Genomic DNA, 16,113 nt, shown 5'->3' on the forward strand with positions numbered 1-16,113 from the left:
ATCTAGATTTTTGTTGTTAAGAACGCGTATGGCTATTTATCGCTACAAGGTTGTTGAAAATCTAAAACCCACCTCTTACGTATGTAATTATAATGTTTTTGTTTGGTTATTATGCTATTTATAAGCTGAATCCTCTTTTCTTCTTTGCTTTGTTTTCAGGTCCAAGAGCTGCAGTAGAGTCGCAGAATCTTCAAGGATAATTATATTATGACATTTCTCATGAATATTTGGCAGACCTCATAAGGGCTTAAAGCATTTGCTCATGAATATTTGGCATTTGCTACTATACTGTGGAGTGTTGTTCTTTCCTTTAGTCTTTTTCAATCAAAAAAATAAATCCATTTTTCTTATTTGCGGGTTCAGTTTCTTATTTTGTGAAGTTGTCGATGTTTGATTTTGATTGTCTACTTATATGTTGGTTTACAGAAGGTAATCTGGAAAATAGAAATTTAGCCAACAGTGAACGATGAACATATTCAACTTCATCCATTTTGGATAGAAATGCACCCATTTTGAGTTTCCCTTGAAATTATTAATCAAATTATAAGTGAAGTTGTGCTTCTTTGAGGCTACTTATTCTCAAGCAGTGCTACTAATCATATATTAAAATTACTGAATACACCCGCCGATGACAGAAATGTGTCTTCAGAATATGAGAAGAATCAGGTTGACACTCAACCTATCAAGAAGAATATAGTTGTTGCCTCCTCCGACCAAGTAAGCTGAGCATGACATCGGGATGGGGCGAGGAGTGTTAATTGAAACCAAGACGATTACAGGTTATAGAAATTTCCATTCTTCTTGAAACCAAGTTTAACTCTCTACCTAGCTTAATAATTGTAAAAGAAATGTATACAATTCTTATAATTCTAAAATATCTTACAATTTTATGGTTACATAAATACTCTGAATGTATACAATTCTAAAAGAAAGAGTTACCCCATATCAAAAATCCTAAGCATGCGTCGGGGCGAGGCGAAGCCGAGCCACGACAAATCAAAAGTTCTAAGGGTAAAAAGCAACGTGCGACTTACCAAATCAAAAATTCTAAGCATACATCTGGACGGTGCGAGGCGAAGCCGAGCCAAGCATTCATTGGGACCGGAAAAGGCGAAGCCACACCAAATGAAAAATCCTAAACATGCATTGGGACGGGGCGAGGCGAAACCGAGCCACGCCAAATCAGGAATTCTAAGCCACGAGGCGTGGCGAAGCCCCTCGACACCAAATAAAAATGAACGATGGGGCGAGGCGAAGTCACATCACACCAAACCAAAAATATGAACCAGAAATTCTAGATGATTTTTGGGTTTTCCCGGGCGTAGCACGGGCACAAAATCTAGTCATGTATTAATAAGAATACGTTGATGATACACATCATAGATATTCATAATGAGCTTCTATGTCATTTTTGGATGAAAGTACTATTAAAAAAATACTATTTGGTACAAAGTGTATTGAACATTACCACTTCCAAGACTGGTTAGAAAAAACATTGGCATAATCGTCTATTTTCAAGTCTTTGTAAGAGCTTATCCAATGGAATGTGTGTGAAGAAAAAAGTCATAATCCACATAGGATCCACAACCATATTTATGAAAAACCATCTCCAACCGATTGATGTGAAGGTCATGTGGCAAAAAAAAAATTAGACATCCTCTAGGTGAATCTCTAGTTTTAGACATTCACTTAGAGGATGTCTTCCCATCCTAGTCACACTTTTATTTATAAAAATCATTGAAAAATAAAAATGGAAAGGATTTTAACCAATTGTATGCCTACAAATAAGTAAAAAAATAACAGAAAATTTTATAAATTGAAGATAAAGTTTTATTTTTCCTAATATTTAGGATTTTATACTCAAAGATGTCTTAAAATTGATGCCACATATGAAACATTCACGTTAACCAGTGGAGAAGCTCTAAACAAACCTTCTCAACAAAAATAACTACTGGTACTAAATCTTAGCTATCGAAATCCCGCATTCCATGTTCTTATTTGTAATCAAAATAAATTACACAGCTCAATGGAGCCTAACAGAGGATGAAACCAAAATGATTAGCAAAGGGCACAATGAATGATGACTGATGAGAGACTGGGTATGTATCTCTTATTTCTTTATAACCAAGAATACAAACATTCAGATAAAATTGTGCTTAGGGGATATTACCAACAATAAATCCTAGTTGCCCTCTTTGTAGACAATTTTGACAAAAGCCTTATTCACCTTTCTATGAAATGAGGGTTCTTTTGTTTTTGCTAATTCAAAAACTTTATTAATTGATAGCCAAAAGACTACAAAGAAGATAGCTAAAATAAAAAAGCGGAAGACAAACAAAGAAATCCACATCAGGCATCTCTACTCTATCCCTTGCAGAAATGCAGATCTGAGAAAGCTTACACTTTAACTACAACATCATATATTCTAACACTGGTAAGTTTGGTGGGTAGTTTAACAGGTGGTTCAAAGAACAGATTCCCCATACCAACAGGCGCAGGGGTGGCCTGAAATAATCTAAGTAGAGTTCGATATTCTGATCAATTGATGAACACTGCACACAGCCTAAGATGGAAAATACTTGGACTGAATGTTATAATGGCAACACAGTTTATTTTTCCTACAATTCAAATATATAAGAACGCAGTGCACAAGAATCTAAATAAAATTGAGTAAAGAAAACAAACCCAATGCAGAAAAATTGGACTTAAAATAGAGATATTACCTGGTGGAGGTAGAGGAAACTTGAAAGATGGATCACGCACTGCCTCGGTCAACACTCTCGAGTCATGAGAAGTGCCTTCCCATCCAACCACTACATACAAAAAGTACATATCCCAATCACATATCGCAAGCACGTTTTGGCTACATTCTCCTCTTCCCCTTCCTCTATACGGTGTTTGCTTCTCGACTGGAATGCTGGCACTAATTAGAGTGCCATCCAATGCACCAACAACACCTTTGAAAGCACCTTCTCTAAGACGTTTATTCCTTTTAGTTATAGCTGGCTTATCAAATACATTTGGTGGAGGAACTAGGACTTCAGCATACCATTTCTTCATAGCAGTCAACACTTCATGAAAATACTTACTAACTGTTTCACCTGAATGTTGAAAGTGATATAAAATTACACAATTCCTACAATTGTGTCTGATTGTGTATAGAAACATTGCCATCTTCTCCTCTACTTCTAAATACTTGCTATCCTCTAAAAGTCCTTTGGCTCGGAATTCATTGCATAATTGAATAAAAGGAGCCTTAGTCATTCTCAATAGGTTGTACAAACATAAAGCTACCAGTTGAGATAGTAAGGTCTTCATTTTTCTGAAAACAACAAGTATATGGAAGCATTATGAAGTAGTAAGCTTCTGAAAAATAGAGGAAGGCATTACACAACCACATAAGAAAAAAACGAACCAAAATTTACCGTCTTTTTCTTGGCGGCTACAGGGGTCTTAACACCTCTTTTGGGAGTCTGCAAAAGCCAGATGTCAGAATATTAATCAAAATAAGACTTCTCCATTGAATCACATCACCTAAACAATTGTATAAATCAAATACACAAATATGCAGTATATACTAGAAATTCCACTACCAATCTCATGGCCAGGGAACCTATCAAAGTTAAACTCATTTCATCTTAAATCTCCACTAACAGGTTAACATAGTACTCTAACCACGTACTAGTCTAAAAATTTAACCATCTCCATTAAACATTAAAATTTACGATCCATATCCAAGCACTTGGTTTTACCATCACGACATATTTGACTCGGTGCTTTCTGACTAATAATATTCATAAACCTTATTGAGCTTAAATAAAATTTTCTAAATACAGAAGATATCTAAGTAGAGGGACTTACAAAACTGAAACAGTCTCTTACCTTGTCTAATTCAGACCATTGTTCTTCGCTCCAATCAAAAGTGTTCGTCTCCGCGTTGTACCCATGCCCGGTTCTTGCTAAGAGACGAGACCAAGTGACATATTGGGTGCGCAAGTAATCCCAGTGGTTTCTCAATTTCTTTTGGGTGATAGTGCAGTCATACTTCTCAGAAAAAATTTGCACAAATTTCCCCACGAAGTTTGCTTCAAAGAAGTTCCAGAAAACCCATGCTCAGTAGCTTGTGCCAAACATTGGTCAATAAATAACCCTCTAAATTCTGGAACGCTCCTAAAAGTTATCTTATTTGCTTTTTCATCTTCTTTTTTCTCCATAGAGAACTAGCATAAAGTAAAACAATACAAGACGTGGGTAATTTGAAACATATGAGAGTGTGCTAGCTACTGAGAAAGTAAACAGAGTATCTACATTGTTATTTTATATGTAACGGGAGAAAGGCCGAGCAGAAAATACCTGCTTTAGGATCCAGTGATGGCAAAAAATGTCTGCGTACTGAGCTAATGTATAAGGTTGTATGCGAACTATCCCTGCAATGCAGCCAAACAACATTTATTTATAAACAATAAAAACTAACTCAGTAATTAACATTATTAAAGATAATTAGTTAAAGCTAAACCATAAATCAATATGTCAACTAACGGAATTAAAAATGTCCGTTGTTGATGTCAGATTCAAACTCAGAGACAACTAGGGATACTACTGCTATGTGCTTAAGTGATAATGAATTCTCTATATTGAAAATACTGGTTTGGTATGACCACTGTAGGTCATCTATGTTTATGCATCAGCTAACATCTTGTCGACTATGATCACAGCCATCTACTTGCCCTGGACCACGAAAATTCAAATGATAATGGCCTATGCAAACGTAAAGGATTGATGCACTTTGGCTCTTAAAAGAAAAGTACTGATGCACTTTGTTCCAGCAAGCAAGCTATGATGTGGAGAATTATAAACAATGTGAAAACTCATACCCAATGAAAACTCATACCGATATCAAAACAGTAATGCTACCAGACGAGATAAACAATGTGATTATGCAAGATACAAATATGAGGGAGGTATTAAGGTATTCAAAGAATGACAAAAAGCATGGAAGACAACTACTCCCTAATGTATTGACATATACTAGAAAGGAAGAGTGTCTTGTATACCAATAAGTACACCACTTATAAATCTAACTAATATCACTGAAATATCATCTAAATAAGTATACCAGGTCTACATACACTAAGGAAGATATGAACTGATCTCATACAAAATTAACAAGAGGAAAACTTAAACCACCAGTTTCAGCGACATACGCTTTGGAACATGTAGCAGGACCAACCCCATATATACCATTTATGATTCGACTTTAGTTGCCAAAGTCAGACAATATCCATATCTTGTTTCCATTACATACACCATTAATGATTCGACTTTAGTTGCCAAAATCTGACATATATCCCTATCTTGTTTCCATTACAATCAGACCTTAGACTTTGCTTAGGCCATACTAATACTATTACACCCAAAAATTCTATTGCAAACACCATTTCAACCATAACCACATACACAAATAAAAATCTTTAATCCACTATGTTATTGCACAAGTACTCGATAAACCCCATGGGCTTCTACAAAGCACTGTATGATTTCAATGGGCAGTTCTTAAAATTAAAAGCTAAACATTCAACGTGTGCCTATAAAATGGATCCTAAGTTGCTTCTAAATTCAACAGAATCCCAATTTACAAATTATTATTGGCATAATCGAGCTAATCGACACAATTAACGGAAACAATCCCTTCCTTCCAAACATGATATCACAGGCACAATGAAGTGAGATTCTTAATTTTAACTTCATGTTACCAATCTGCGGGTGGAACTACGAATCTCAACAATCTAAGATTCTCTAGATTGAGTTTTGAAGTAATTTCCAAATGACAAGTTACCAAGAATTTCCAAATTGTCCTGCAAACTAAGAATCCACCTGAAATGTAAAAAATCAATAAAAAAGTCTCGAAACTATCTAAATCTTCAACAAAAGAATAACTGGGGACATTGAATCACCTGAAATTGAGCAGCAGTGGTGGAATCCTAGATCTTAACTGCTGTGGAAAAGATCAGAAAAGTAGAAGGTGAATTAGGGTTTATAAATGCTACACAAAACTCACTGTTTTAAAGAAATCAATAATTGCAAGGATCAGAAGTAGAAATCAGCAATATCAATACCACGCAGAAAAAAAAATCTCAAAAAAAAAATAAAAAATCATCGAAAATAAACAGAAATTATTAAAATCCTAGATTTGAAAAGTAAAGGGGTTTTTTCTTCTCACCTTGTAAAAACATCTACAAATGTTTAACCCCAAAAGCAGAATAATCTCTTAATAGCTTGACACATACAGAACAATGGATTCACAAATGTTTAACCCCAAAACAAAATAGACCCAGATATAATCCATCATAACAGGAAACCCCTGTATCTAAAAGAAACAAGATGGAACAAAATTATGATACCTTCTGAAACCTTTAATCCCTCTTCTTTATTTCCTGACGTTGATGACCCTTTTAAAACGAGATGATGAGTTGAAACAATGGAGAGATTAGCTGATACCGATGAAGGAGATGATTAGATTTGTTGAGAAGGGGATGAATGAGACATCAGATCGGGTTTTTCATCATTTTCCATCGCTGGTCTCGATGGATGGAAGAAACGAGAGAAAAAAAGAGAGAAAGGAAATGAAACGAGTTATATGCCCAACAAGGGTATTTTCGAAAATTCGTACGAGTCAGGAGTTGGAGCGAGTGATTCAGGGGTATCTCTGTACCTGAGTCCATAGGGTCCGAGTCAGAGGTTGATAGTGAGTCAGCTCACGAGTCAGGGGTTACAATAAGTGGAAAACAAATGATCTGACTGCTGACTCGGTGCGAGTCAGCAGTTGACTCAGACCCAGACACCGAGTCAGCTGCAAACAAACAAGTTCTAAATCTTAGCTATCGAAATCCCACATTCCATGTTGGGTCAACACCTGATTATCCCTAGTAAACCAATACAGTAATCCCAAATTCCTTAAACCATTTTAATCCCGTAAACATTCCATTATGATACTACTACTTCTTAAAATATAAAATAAAAATAAAATTTACCAGATTGGATTCCCTCTCTCTCCCCCCTGTGCAGACTGTAAATACGAACAGGGAAGGTTTAAGGCCTCTCCCTCTCTTCTCTGCAGCAGATACAAACAGGGCAAAATCACTGTCGCTCTCTCTACTACTATACGTAGAGGAAGGAGGGAGGATCAAAATCGAAGGAATCATTTTTCCCATAATCAGACCAAGATCAACGAGTGAATACAAAAAGGTTATTCGCTCACTCTAAAACCTTCGTTACTGGATTTCTCAATTTCATCGGTTTTTCGGTGATCGGTAGCTGAAATGTCATGTTTGCGTTTTGAAATAGAAATCGATTATGCTTTTTGTCATTTTGCCTTTTATTTCTATTTGGAATTTTGCTCTTTTTTGTATGAATTCTTCACTCTTTTGTTCTTGTCTTCATTCTGGCATTGTGTGTTTTTTTTTTCTTTCTCTCTTTCTTTTTGTGATGAATGAATTTGAATGTAGATCTGGATTGATTTGAAGTTGTTGAGGTTAGATTTTAGCTTACCGTTTCATAATTGTTTATGTTCTTTGTTCATTTTTGTTTCTTATAGAGATCATGTTGTATAGATTCAAATTGTAGGTTTCTTGTTATGCTTGATGTTTTCTTTTGCAATGTACAATCATATTATATTGTTCGAATTTTATTGATTGAATTGAGTGTTACACTTTAGGCTGTTTTCTGCAATTCATTGATGTTTTCAAGTGCTGAATTCATGTTTGATATTAGATTCTTAAACATCCATACATGTAGATCTACGCTTACTGGGTAAAGAATCTTTTGTTCCATTAATTCCAAAACCTTGTGGTATCTGTTGGTAATGGTGACCGACTTTCATTGTCGGTGTACACTCAGGAATGAAGTCTGTGTATGTTGTTTTTATTCAAAAATGCAATTCCGTTTAATGAATTTTGCTAGATGTGTGAAGATAAGGAAACTCATTTGATTTTTGTGTGCTAGTTGTTCTTCAGGATCATACTTGTTGGGGAATTTTGTATGTGAGGAAACAAAATGGCTATTGGAAGAAGTCCAAGAGCTGATGTGAGGAGGTCCACCTCCTCCTTCAGTTCAACAGCTGTTATTGTTGTTTTTGTTGCTCTATGCTTAGTTGGTGTTTGGATGATGACGTCTTCGTCAGTTGTTCCTGTACAAAATATAGAAATTTCTCAGGATGGGAAAGTAGATGTAAAAGATACTGTCACCGAACCTAATTCTCGACAGTTTGAAGATAATCCAGGAGTTTTACCTGAAGATGCAACAAAGGGAGATTCAAACCAGAGCTCACCTCAGGATGAAACCAACACTCAAATTCAAGATGATCAGAAGTCATCTCAGCAAAGCAATGGGGATGCATCTCAAGAAAACCAGGTTCAGAAATCTGAGGAGAGTGGAGATAAGGTTACTGGTACAGATGACACATCAAACCCTGAGAAGAGCACGGATACGGTTACTGGCTCTGATGATGCATCCAACATCGATAAGAGTACAGATAAGGCAACTGGTTCCGGTGATACATCCAACCCTGATACTGAAAAAAATTCTGGGGAATCAAAGACCGAGGATGGCGGATCAAATTCTGAATCTGGAGAAACAAAAACAGAAGGTGGTGAAACTAATGCCAGTGACAAGTCAGAATCAGTGGAAAACCCTGGTGAAACAAAGGAGGAGGATAAGATGGGCGGCCAGACAGAGGAAACTCAAGATAAGGATTCAGAAAATTCCAGTGATAACAAGGAGGACGAAGACAAAAGTCAGGTCCAAAATGAGGTACTTCCAGATGCGGCTCAGGCGGAGATCCAAAATGAGACTACTACACAAAATGGGGCATTTTCAACTCAACGTTCAGAGTCAAAGAATGAAAAGGAAGTGCAACAATCTTCTGTTACAAAAGATGAGAGTGCTTCTGAGTATAGATGGAAAGTTTGTAACGTCACCGCTGGACCAGATTATATACCTTGCCTAGATAATATATATGCTGTTAGGCGTCTTAGAAGTACTAAGCACTACGAACATAGGGAAAGGCACTGCCCTGAAGAACCACCAACTTGTCTTGTTCCTCTACCGCAAGGATACAAAAAATCTATTAAGTGGCCTCAAAGCAGGAATAAGGTAAATAACCTTTCAAGATCGCACTATGAAAATGGTTTCCTTCTGGTATTCTATAGTTATCTGATCTTAACTTGTGTCCTGCAGATATGGTATTTTAATGTTCCCCACACTAAGCTTGCAGAAATAAAGGGGCACCAGAATTGGGTGAAAGTTACTGGAGAGTACCTCACATTTCCTGGTGGTGGAACTCAGTTTAAGCAGGGTGCCTTGCATTATGTTGAATTTATCCAAGAAGTAAGTATTTTATATCTCTATGGATTTATGATCTTTGTTATTACAACTAAGTACACTCACTTTCCTTGAATGATATTGATGAAGTTGTGATTTATAGATTATGCATGATTTTCTTTACTTACAGTTTAATGTGTGAATTAGCATTTAGCTGACCTATTGCATTGTTTAACTTGAAACAAGTGAAGAATTCTAATTTTTACAGTACCCAAATGTTGAAGAATTTATATGGAATGTTTGTGGCTTTTAGATTTCTTAAATAATGAGTGGTAGGCGAAGGTTGGAAAGTCGGTTAGGCGGCAGGTTAGAACAAAGTCTTATTTTTTTTTCCATAATTTCCCCATTGTCTACGAACCTTTAGCATTCCATAAGTATGACTTACACGTATTAGCAGACCCAAAGATACATTTTAATCGGGTAATACACATGAGCAGCATATTATGCATAGTTCATTCCCATCTGGATAGATATGTTAGTGTATTTTTCTTGTTTGTTTGATTATTTCTCAGGCGAGTCATACCTAACCTGTGCATGCCTTGATATTCTCAACAGTATCTTAGATACATAGTTGCAAGATACTTGAGAAATACTCAGTTGAAAGATACTTGAAGATACGTAGTTCAAAAGTACCAAGGGGAATAAGGGTGGTGGGTGGGGTAGAATGCCAATTTGAATCATGACCTTATGTATATCCATTGTATTTTAAATTGATCACAGGAGTCGGCTGATATAGCATGGGGAAAGCAGAGCCGTGTGGTCTTGGATGTTGGATGTGGGGTGGCCAGCTTTGGCGGATTTCTTTTTGACAAAGATGTTCTTACTATGTCATTTGCTCCTAAGGATGAGCATGAAGCCCAAGTTCAGTTTGCACTTGAAAGGGGTATCCCAGCTATATCAGCCGTCATGGGCACCACAAGACTCCCTTTCCCTGGTAGAGTGTTTGATGTTGTCCATTGTGCCCGTTGCAGGGTTCCATGGCATATCGAAGGTATCCTCCATCTTGTTATCTTTTGTATTTCCTTTTATGTGATGCTTGAATTCTTGTTATGGGAATTCACTACAAGGTAATGATGCAGGTGGTAAACTTCTCTTAGAACTGAATCGTGTTCTGAGACCCGGTGGATACTTTGTGTGGTCAGCTACTCCTGTTTACCGAAAAGAACCCGAAGATGTTGGGATCTGGAAAGGTTGATTTTTCCTCGTCTCTAATGGTTATGTACGAGGAAAGGCTATTGAAACTAATGCCTTGTATTCTTTTTTCCGCGATATCTTGCAGCCATGTCTGCACTAACAAAGCAGATGTGCTGGGATTTACTGATAGTTAAAAAGGATACAGTGAACCGTGTTGGGGTTGCAATATACAGGAAGCCTTTATCTAACGAATGCTATGAAAAAAGACCACAAGATGACCCACCTCTATGTAAAGAATCTGATGATCCAAATGCTGCCTGGTAATTTTTCTAGTTGCTCTGCAGTTTAAACTTGTCTTCAGTGTTAGCAGTGAACTCATGACATGTTCGATTTGGTGTAGGAACATTACAATGCAATCATGTATGCACAAGTTGCCAGTAGAAGCGTCAGAGCGGGGGTCTCAGTGGCCAGAGAAGTGGCCGTTGAGGTTGGAAAAGCCACCTTACTGGTTGAAGAGTACGGAACTTGGAGTCTATGGAAAAGCAGCCCCAGAGGATTTCACAGCGGACCACGAACATTGGAAACGTGTCGTCACAAATTCGTATCTGCATGGAATGGGAATCAGCTGGTCTGACGTGAGAAATGTCATGGATATGAGATCAGTTTATGGAGGGTAAGAATTAATTTAAACTTTCAATCAAACTGTTTCTTTTTTATTAGTTGGTCTAGTTAGCACAGCTTGAAATTAGGAGGGTGCTAATCTTTTATTTCCTAGTTGTTGTTTTTTTTTTATAATAGAATAGTATGAAAATAAATTTCTGATGAGATTTTTATTTCTCAAGGCTTATGGTGTGTATCGTTACTTTATTCTAATTTTTATTTGGTCTGTTTGTGCAGTTTTGCTGCTGCGCTGAAGGATTTGAATGTGTGGGTCATGAATGTGGTTACGATTGATTCACCAGACACGCTCCCCATAATTTACGAACGGGGTTTATTTGGTATCTATCATGACTGGTGTGAATCCTTTAGCACCTACCCTAGATCCTATGACCTTCTTCATGCTGATCATCTTTTCTCTAAGCTCAAAACCAGGTTTGCGCTATCTCCCATGGTGTTTTCCCTTTTTACGTTGCTGTATATGTATTCTCAATTAGATTTTCCTCATACGATATTCCCATCCCGATATCAGCCAAAATGGATCACGGTCCTCAACAATTGTCTTAAACACCAAGATCAAATCAGAATGTATGGGTTTTATTCAAAAATATGTGAACAGCAAGAAGGCAAAATCTAGTTAAAACGTCTTTTGACCTTTTTATATTACACCTATTTTCATATTTTGGGTGTTTCCCAAGATTCTATCCAACCCTCATTTCTGTATACAACCTAACCCAACAAGTGTTTCTGGGAGTTTGTAAACCTTGTTTCAACAATGAACACTATCTGGATCACTAGTGGAACACCACGTAGTAGAATTTCTATGCTCTCGCACTAATATGTGAGAAAATATGTCTGACGGGGCTATTGATACTTGTTTGTATGTATCATTTACATAGCCCACTGCCTTAGGATTCACCAAGCATCAAACTGATGTGTGATTGTCTTTCACTTAGTGTGTTATTATTTTATGGCTCTGCAGATGCAGCTTAGTGGCAGTGATAGCAGAAGTGGATAGGATATTGAGGCCAGAAGGAAAATTGATAGTGCGTGACAAAGTGGAGATCATCAAGGAGGTCGAGAAAATGGCAGAGTCTTTGCAATGGGAGATCCGTTTAACCTACAACAAGGACAGCGAAGGATTGTTATGTCTTCAGAAGACGGTATGGAGGCCAAAAGAGGTTGAGACAATCGCTTCAGCCATTGCTTAAGCATTTTCTGAGTTTTTGTTCATAGGTCATTAGGTATCTTCTAAAATTTTGGCTTGCCAATCATCTGTATCTTTTAGCTTTAGGATTGCAGCTCATGTATTATTATTTATTTCTTCCTATACTTATTCATCACAGAGAGAAACCATTATTTTTGACAGTAACATTTGTTCTCGCCAAATACCATACTAACAGAAAATAATAACAAAAATGTTTGAAAATTTCTTAAAATCTCTGAAGTTTCTATTCATCTGCCATCTGCCATCCTTCATAATTTCATTCCTGTCTAAATTCCTTGCATTTTCTGGGTTACACTACGATTCTAAATGTAAAATATAGACCACTGGTTGGCATGATTCTGCACAGGCCGTGGGATGGGACTACCCAAAAGTGCATACACCCATTGGAGCGGGTCCCACCCACCCAAAACTATGAAAATTGTGGGTGGGTCCTGTTCCAATGTATGTGGGGGACTGTGAGATTTTGGGCAGCCCAACTAAATTTTTGTATTAATATCTAGAAATCTTTAAACGTTACTGTCGATCGATGTTGGAGTTTGTGTATTGGTAGCGGTGTCTGTTCGCCGACATTGTGATTATTAGGCATTGTAAGCATGGTACCGCTGGAAGTGGCGATATCGAACTCTGATTGTTACAAGAGCTATTAATCAAAGAGGGAATACTTATGCAAACAATAGATTTAGTTAATAAGAACCCGTCTGTTTTTTGTTTGAAACTAAAAGAATGCATTAAGCAATTAAGAGTTTACATGAGATGCATCAATGATGTTGCTGGGAGGAGAATCAATCCGACTCCACTCATTCTATCAACTCTAACTAGTTTTAACAAAATATCAGCGAATTTGTTTTTTTCCCTGGGCATAAAACTACATTGCCAAGAGGTAAACTCTCTAAAGATACTTTTAATATCCAAAATAGTATTATGGAATCTCGGTATATGATGAAATTTTGCTTATTCACCCCATCTACCACAAGCTTTTAGTCTAGTTCAATGAAAACATTCTCCATTCTCAAGTTTTTTGCCCAGTTGACTACCTTTCATGTCCTTTACACTGAATTTAACAAAGTTTTTGAATTTTTTTGACAGCCAAGTTTTTCTTTTTTTTGATTTTTCTGGAAACAAGAAAGTAATATCATTGATAGAGTTACTGGATTATATGTCGCATATCTTCCGACGGTTGCAAATTGTACTACCGGGGAAGCATTGTTCCGTACCTTATTGATTCTCTCAACTCTTACTTATTAAGATAGAGTATCTGTCATTTTATGGGTTATTTAACGTTTGGTACTTAGCAAATGTCTAGCACCTAGCTTTGGTATCCAATATTCAAAAAATTGAGGGTTGGTTACTTTCACCAACGTTGAGTGTCTAAGATTCTGTTTGACTAATTAATTTTTTATTTTATTTAATTTTTATTCATGCAAATAATTCATTTTACAAATATATCCCTTAACCGTCTTCTTCTACCATCTTTTTCTCCGGTCACAACCAACTTCTAATTCCAAGTTTGATGTTGATGCTGCTCGATGGATTGTACACGTGACTTTGTTGAGTTAGAATATATTTTAAGCTAATATCTGGTTTCAATTAAATCAACTTTATCTGGTTTTTTAACTGTATACATATTATGACAATAATCTTTTGATTCGGCACCAAATCACCACCACCACAAATCCTGATTGGAAGAGTTAGGTTAGAAATTGGTGATTATTTTAATTGCAGTTTGATGATATTGTCGAGAACCCAGCTCAATAATGAATCAAACTAAGAAAGTTTCTTCATTGTTGGATCTTCATGCTTATCATCTTAATCTCAACTACAACCACTACTTTTGTTTTCTTTGATGCTCATTAGAACCCTGATTAAAACCTGAGCAAAAAATCCCTCGATTCACAAATCAATAACATTAAAACAAAATCAAAGTAGAACCCAAGCTTCTAAAATGGTACAAAAATTTAGAATTTCATTCAATTATATCAAAAATTCAGAACGTGTATCAAATGATTCTTTATGAAAAAGACTTTATTTATCGTGTTTTCAATAATAGATACAACAAGTGACTTGCTTCCTACATTTGAAGGGATTTCTACTTTGCATCTCAATCAGTTCAAGTCTTAAAAGAGTATTTCATAACCACAACAACTAATAGCGGAAGTGGTGATTATCTCAAGGTGTACGTGTATGACGACAACAATAATGATTGTTATAGAAAGGTTTTTGGGAGAGGGTGGTGTCGGCAGTGATGATGGTGAAAGTGTGGGAAAAGATGGTTGGGTGTGGACGAATAAAACAGAAGATAAAGGGTTATGCTATGTTTGTAATTTCCGATAATTTTGGAATAAAACTAATATAAAGTAATAAATAGTATGGTCAAAGTTTGATTTTGTATTCAACTGTTATGTTAGGTACCAACTATTAATTTTTCAAATGGTGGGTACCAAAACTAGGTGTTGGACATTTGTTGGGTACCAAACATTAAATAGCCCCTATTTTATTCATCTCCTATATCACCTAGTAACAAGTAGGAGCTAAATTCCCTTAAAGACTAGTCTAATGTCTTTAATTAAATTATGAAGTCTCAATCAAGATAGGTATTTTCACTACTGCAGCTACCACCACTTTTGAGTTAAGCTCGAAATGCACTTTCTTCGGCGATAATTCTTTTGTCCAGTACACTACCTCTAATAGCGCTATGCATTCCACTTGCTCAACACCTCTAGCTTGATTTAAATGGATGCATTCTGCTCCCCTAAATATTTCAAATGGTTAAACCAATGCCTCATGATTTAGTAACATCATGATAAGATCTATCAGTATTAATAGCTAGACACACATATTTAGAGGTAACCGATGTATGTTACAACCATTCTACCTTGTCTCTCTTCTTTGTATGGGAACAATCTTGGACATTTGTTTTTTTATAAGTTTTTTACATCTAAGAGTGATCTTTTCAGGGAAAGAGTCACTATTCTAAAATACCGCTTCCCACCTTTCCTGCCAAATAGACCAAGAGACAATTGCTCTCTTAATAAGATCATGTTTAGTAAAAAGAATTGTTGTTGACTCTCAGACCAACTACAAATCCAGTCCACCAGTTTCGTAGTATTATTAGTTGTCCAACCAATAATTCTGAACCAAATTGCTCTAGGCAAATTACAGTTCATGACGATACAAGGTGGAGTCTTAGAATATTGAGCACACAATGAACAAGTATTATCCATATTGTTTATAATTCTAACAAGCTGATCTTTTTAAAAAGAATATTATACATAAAATTCCATAGAAACTAGCGGATTATTGGAAGCATTGAGAGTCTCCATAGAGTTTTATAAATATTTGCGTTCTTTGTCCCACAAACCCATCATGTTGATTTTCCTCATTCATCTTTCTGTAGCATGACTTAGAAGAAAAGGTACCACTTTTCTCAAGTGTTCATATCAATTTGTCTTCATGTTCTCTATGAATTGTGATATTGAGAATATACCTTACAGTGTAGACTCAAGGAGAGTTTTAATAATGTAAATACTTTTATGTGTAGAAATTAAAAATAGATCAAATAAGTTTTAAATAGCTCATCAGAATTTCGTAAATTTTTTGTGTTTGAAAATATTTTTGTGATATTTATGCACCAAATAAAAATTAGACCAATAAATGTTTGTTTATTTTTTATTTTGACAACATGCGACAAGCTAATTTCGAGATAAAAAAAGACTTGT

At 36.1% G+C, this 16,113-nt stretch overlaps 1 protein-coding gene across 2 annotated transcripts; it reads left to right on the plus strand.

Moving 5' to 3' along the window:
* Positions 1-7,014: 7,014 nt before the first annotated feature.
* LOC113356453 (probable methyltransferase PMT26) lies at positions 7,015-12,608 on the plus strand. Of its 2 annotated transcripts, none has more exons than XM_026599594.1 (9): positions 7,015-7,245; positions 8,002-9,150; positions 9,235-9,384; positions 10,099-10,369; positions 10,458-10,568; positions 10,658-10,832; positions 10,913-11,185; positions 11,410-11,604; positions 12,152-12,608. In XM_026599594.1, exons 2-9 carry the CDS (start codon positions 8,053-8,055, stop codon positions 12,378-12,380), a joined length of 2,502 nt encoding a protein of 833 aa, XP_026455379.1. In that variant the 5' UTR covers positions 7,015-7,245; positions 8,002-8,052; the 3' UTR covers positions 12,381-12,608. The 2 variants fall into 2 exon arrangements, with proteins under 2 accessions (XP_026455379.1, XP_026455378.1); XM_026599593.1 differs by having other exon boundaries at positions 8,013-9,150.
* The last annotated feature ends 3,505 nt before the right edge of the window (positions 12,609-16,113 follow it).

The sequence above is a fragment of the Papaver somniferum genome, chromosome 3, assembly GCF_003573695.1.
Source record: "Papaver somniferum cultivar HN1 chromosome 3, ASM357369v1, whole genome shotgun sequence".
Taxonomy (NCBI): Eukaryota; Viridiplantae; Streptophyta; class Magnoliopsida; order Ranunculales; family Papaveraceae; genus Papaver; species Papaver somniferum.